The following is a 4,838-nucleotide window of genomic DNA, read 5'->3' as shown; positions in this document are numbered from 1 at the left end:
CTGGCCAGAGAAGACAGGTGGAAGAAACGCTTGAATCAACCTGTTGTTGTTGGAGAATTAAGCATGCGGTTGTAATGACAAGATTTAAATCTAAATGTATATGATTGGATAAAGGTGTCCGGTGCGGGGCGGTGGGATTGTTGGTGATTGGTGCAGGCACTGTAATTATGGGCCTGATTCAGCCAATCAGATTTGATTGCAGGAGATCTTTTTTTTTGGGCCACCTATTCACGCGGCTGTGGAATTGTATAAATAAGCAGGGCTCGTTTATGGAATTTCTGAAATTACAATGAGGTGATGTTTAAAGAAACACAAATGAGTTTATCGACCAAGCAGCTTTGGATTGTTCGACTGGTGAATAATCGTTGTTGTAAGATCAATGAGAAATGGTTCTCTACTCTACTGTTTAAATATTGTTTGTACTGTGTGTGTTTGCGCGTCTGTGTGTGTGTGTGGGTTGGTGGTTGTCAAAAAGCTGTGAGAAGTAGTTTCACAGAGAGCTCTAACCTTTTTGTTTCAATCAAGGTCTGTTATCATTACCTGTGTGTGTGTGTGGGGTGTGGGTGTTTTTTGTGTGTGTGTGTGTTTGTTTTTGTGCCTGCATGCGGTTCCTCTTGCTCACAATAAATATCCGGAAACAGGGTTGCATAATCCATTTGGAAGTGAACCTAACAGTTTCTGTCCAAGCATCTAAGAGCTTTGAAGATGTTCCTCAAATAAAATCATGATAATAATTGAACCAAAATACCTTGATATCGTTAATCTCGTAATGACTTATTTACTTATTTTTACGTATTTTCGTGTCCCTGCACAAAATAGATATGTGGGCGTTGATAATAGTTATCATTCATTCATTCAAACATACAAGTACAAAAGTTCATGCATAAAAGATGGCAAAATAGTTGCTACTAATATCAAAATACAAGGAAAATCAAAATTTAAGCACAATAGATCAATCCAATACATTTTAAATGATAATGTTGCGTGCGCCTCTCTGGTCTAAGTCGTCTGCCTTCCTCATGTTTCTCCTCAAGGTGAAGGTATGGTTCCAGAACCGGCGCACCAAGCAGAAGAAGGACCAGGGCAAGGACTCAGAGCTGCGGTCGGTGGTGTCGGAGACGGCCGCCACCTGCAGCGTGCTGCGGCTGCTGGAGCACGGCCGGCTGCTCACCCCCCCGGGGCTCCCGGGCCTGATGCCCCACTGCGGAGGCCCCGGCGGCGGAGGTTCCCTGGGGGCGGCGCTCAGGGGCCCCTCCCTCAGCGGCAACGGGGGCCTCCTGGGCGGGGGTGGAGGAGGCCTGGGAGGAGGCGGTGGGAGCGCGCGGGCCGCCGGCGGGAGCCCCCCGTTGCCCGTGGTCAGCAGCTCGGGTACGGTGGTGGGGGGCGGCGGTGGGGGGGGCGCGTCCACACACGGGCTTTTCAGCTTCCCCATGCCCTCGCTGCTGGGAGGCGTGGCCGGACGCATCGCCGGCAGCCCGCTCGCCATGGCCGGCTCGCTGGCGGGAAACCTGCAGGAACTGTCGGCGCGCTACCTGAGCTCGTCGGCGTTCGAGCCGTACTCGCGGACCAACGGCAAGGAGGCCTTGGACAAGAAGCTCCTGGAATGATCCGGGCAGCGGACATGGACCTCGTGTTTGGGTTGTTTGGGTGGAGTTTTTGTTTTGTATGTTTGTTTGGTTCCCCTCCCTCCCTCCCCTGCAGAAGGTTCTCTGGTGTTCGGTTTTCGATGCTGTAGTTCTTTTGGTTCTCCTTCTGCCTGTGGTTGGTCTATAGCGTCTTAGTGTAATCCACCTGCACATCTGGCAGCACGTCCATGAAGGAGAAAACCATCCAGCCCCATCCAGTCTGACACACACAAAAGGTTTTGCACACATATCTTGACCCGGCAAAGGACATTTTGTACAAATAGTTTGAATGACGGTTGAAGGTAAGACCCAGCTCCTCTCTTAGTTTTCCCCGCTGAAAGAAAACAACCAAAATACAATTGTAAGGAGGAGACGAGGTGTCTCGTCACCACACAGAGCTTCGAAGTGCAGCTTAGGACTGAAGTGGAGGGTAAGAGGAACGATGGGGTCTTCTTCTGACCATTTTCTGTTTTACAACTCGCTTGTGTTTGGTAGCGTTGGGTTACCGCGCTTCACCCGAAAGTCTGAAAAGAAAGCTGCGGTTCTCGGCCTGGCGGACGCCCGTGTTCCTGCACCACGGCCACCCCTCTGTATTCACAGAGAGGGAAGGCTGCGAGGCCCAGGGAGCCCCAAGCTTAACAAGCTGTGAATGCATTTCCTCTAGGAGCAGATGTCCCTCTGGTCCTCCGCAGTGGACCAGGAGCTCGACTGCAGAACACGACCGCACAACACAATTGATGTCATGCAGTAAATAATGGTTTGATTGTTCAGTGTTTGTTGTTTTCTAAATGGCTTGTTGATGATTTCCCCAGAGATATTTTTTTTTTCTTGGCAGTCTTGAATTTGTTGACACTCATGTCTTTAAAGATGCAGTATTTGACTGTTTTTGTCTGTGGATTTTGATACCAGAGTGAGTTGAATTGGTTTTGTCTGTACAGTTTTTACTCCTCGCGGGTTTTGAACGCTACAGAGGGGTTGGATTCAAAGAGCATCAGGATGAAGATAAGAAGCTTTAATACCTGATTGCTAATTTAGGACAACGTCTTAACCCTTCTACCCAGCGAGAGATTTAAAGACAGACGCATGAAGAGACTTAATGGAATTATTGTCGTATAAAATAACTAAAAATGAGAAATGTACCTTAAATTTGTTATTTTATTGTAAATTATTCAGTTATGTAATTAAATAGATTATTAGTATATCTGGTAAATAACGAATGAATGAATGAATGTATTGAAAGAGTGACGAGCCAATCCGAGCTCTTGGGTGCTGTGGTTGTGACATACGTTGAATTTGTGGAAAGTGCGGTACAAATGTGCATATATATGATGTATATGGCAACAGACAAAGCCATGAATGTGTCTGTGTTTTTCCTTTTATTACTTACATGTCTCTATATTGATCATTTTATGATAAAATCATTACACCTACTGCACACAATGGCTTAAAGTGTTTTCTATGAATATCAACACTTTCTGCGTAATTACCATTATTTAGTTTCCAGGTTAATTATCCCCCGATAGAGGCGTGCAACGTCAACATTGTGGATTTGGCAATTCATTCCTTCATCCAAGTAGAATCGATTCAAAAAGGTGTACGTTGGTGAATGGTGGATTTGAGAGATACTGGACATATTAGCTTGCATTTTAATGCATTTTCCAACGTGAATTTAAATGCATTTAAATAATCAAATGGGTTTAGTTTCTGTTCTTATAAATTGCAGAGGGGGGGGGGGGGGGGTGGAATTGACGATCTGATAAATTAATGATTTTGATATAAAGACACAAATCAAAAGAAACTGACTCAAGGTTTAAAGTTCAATGGAATACAGTTATAGGTAATAATGGGACATCAATCAGCTTCTTATGGATGAAACGAGAAAGAAAGAGAAAACAACTTTTAATTGGCAACACAGCTCCTCCTGCCCTCGATGGCCATGAGAGTGATGGAAACGGTATCGACAGAATGGATGTAAAGTGTGAATAAGCGTTAGCTCAAATATCACATAAAGCAGGGATGAATAGCTGGTGGATGGCTCAGAAAATGAAGGGCATGGAAACATTTAATTCGTCTTTACAGCGCTCCCAGGTTTGCGTATTATTGACTAATGATGCACTAAAATCGTAACGACAATAATAATGCTTATAGGCCTATAGAGGCTATAATGACTGATTATTAACAATAATTATTATTCGTGTTAGGTGTAGTTCTAGCATTGATCTAGCTGTGTTCTTACTGCTATTATTATTTATTTTTTTACTATTATCATCGTGTTTACTATCAGTGCGTACGTTTTAATTTGACTTCATGCAGACTGTTCACAGACAAGATTCAGTCTGTCACAGTAAGTAGCCTATGACACCCGAGCAGTCGTTCGCACTTCAGCACCTTGATCTTGGTATAAAGAGACTCCATCTGAGGCAGGGATCTCCCTGAAAAAAACTACAAATGGTTGACCACTTAAAAGAAGATCAAGAGCGTTTTTTTCTGTTTGCTAGATTATGCCATTGTAAGACGGTGTAGTCGGTAGGTTGCGTGCATATCCTGCCACAGTTTCAGACCACCGACCAATCTGGCATCGAAGCCAAGGATTCAGGAAGTAGGTGAAAGGACGCGTTCCGTCCCGTGCGCCACCCGGTGGGTTTGTATATTCCGGAGCCCAGAGTCGGTTTATGTGGTGACAGTCATACATAATCACTTCAGCTGGAAACACAACGCACTGTAAGTCTTTTTCTGAACATAATTCTCATTATAAAATCAAAGTAACCACCATGTGGCAAAACACCAAAAGCATTTAACAGTAAGTGACAAAAAGATCAGATGAGGAACTTGCTCAGAAACAAACTGACTTTACAAACCTTATCCTCCCCAATCCTCTCATACATCCTCTCTCCTTTCATTTCCCTTCCTTCCCTCCTTTCCTTTTATTTCCTCTGCTTTCCTCTAGTCCACTCTATCTTCCTCTTCCCTCCTCCCTTATTTTCCTTTCAACTCCTACTGTCCTCATTTCATCTCCTTTCCTCTATTCCCCTCTTATCTCCTCTCCTTTCCTTTCCTCTCCTCTCTTCTACACGCCTCTCCTCTACTCATTAAATACAGAAGTAGCAACTTAATATTGCATACATTGAAGTATTAAAGTAGCTCATATGATTTGTGAACCATTCGACAATATTTAACACTAAATGAGTTGATGTAGAACATCCCTAATGTTGA

General features: G+C 44.2%; 1 protein-coding gene across 1 annotated transcript in view; it reads left to right on the top strand.

Annotated features, from left to right (window-relative positions):
* The window catches only part of vax1 (ventral anterior homeobox 1), a 7,939-nt gene extending 4,845 nt beyond the window's left edge, over positions 1-3,094 (top strand). The window contains exon 3 of the mRNA XM_060073419.1: positions 1,035-3,094. Coding sequence (XP_059929402.1) covers positions 1,035-1,607 — 573 coding nt within the window. The 3' untranslated portion in view covers positions 1,608-3,094. The remainder of the gene's footprint in view (positions 1-1,034) is intronic.
* The last annotated feature ends 1,744 nt before the right edge of the window (positions 3,095-4,838 follow it).

Source organism: Gadus macrocephalus, chromosome 15 (assembly GCF_031168955.1).
Source record: "Gadus macrocephalus chromosome 15, ASM3116895v1".
Taxonomy (NCBI): domain Eukaryota; kingdom Metazoa; phylum Chordata; class Actinopteri; order Gadiformes; family Gadidae; genus Gadus; species Gadus macrocephalus.
The sequence above is the reverse complement of the archived record's forward strand: the minus strand, read 5'-3'. Positions and strand labels throughout refer to the sequence as shown.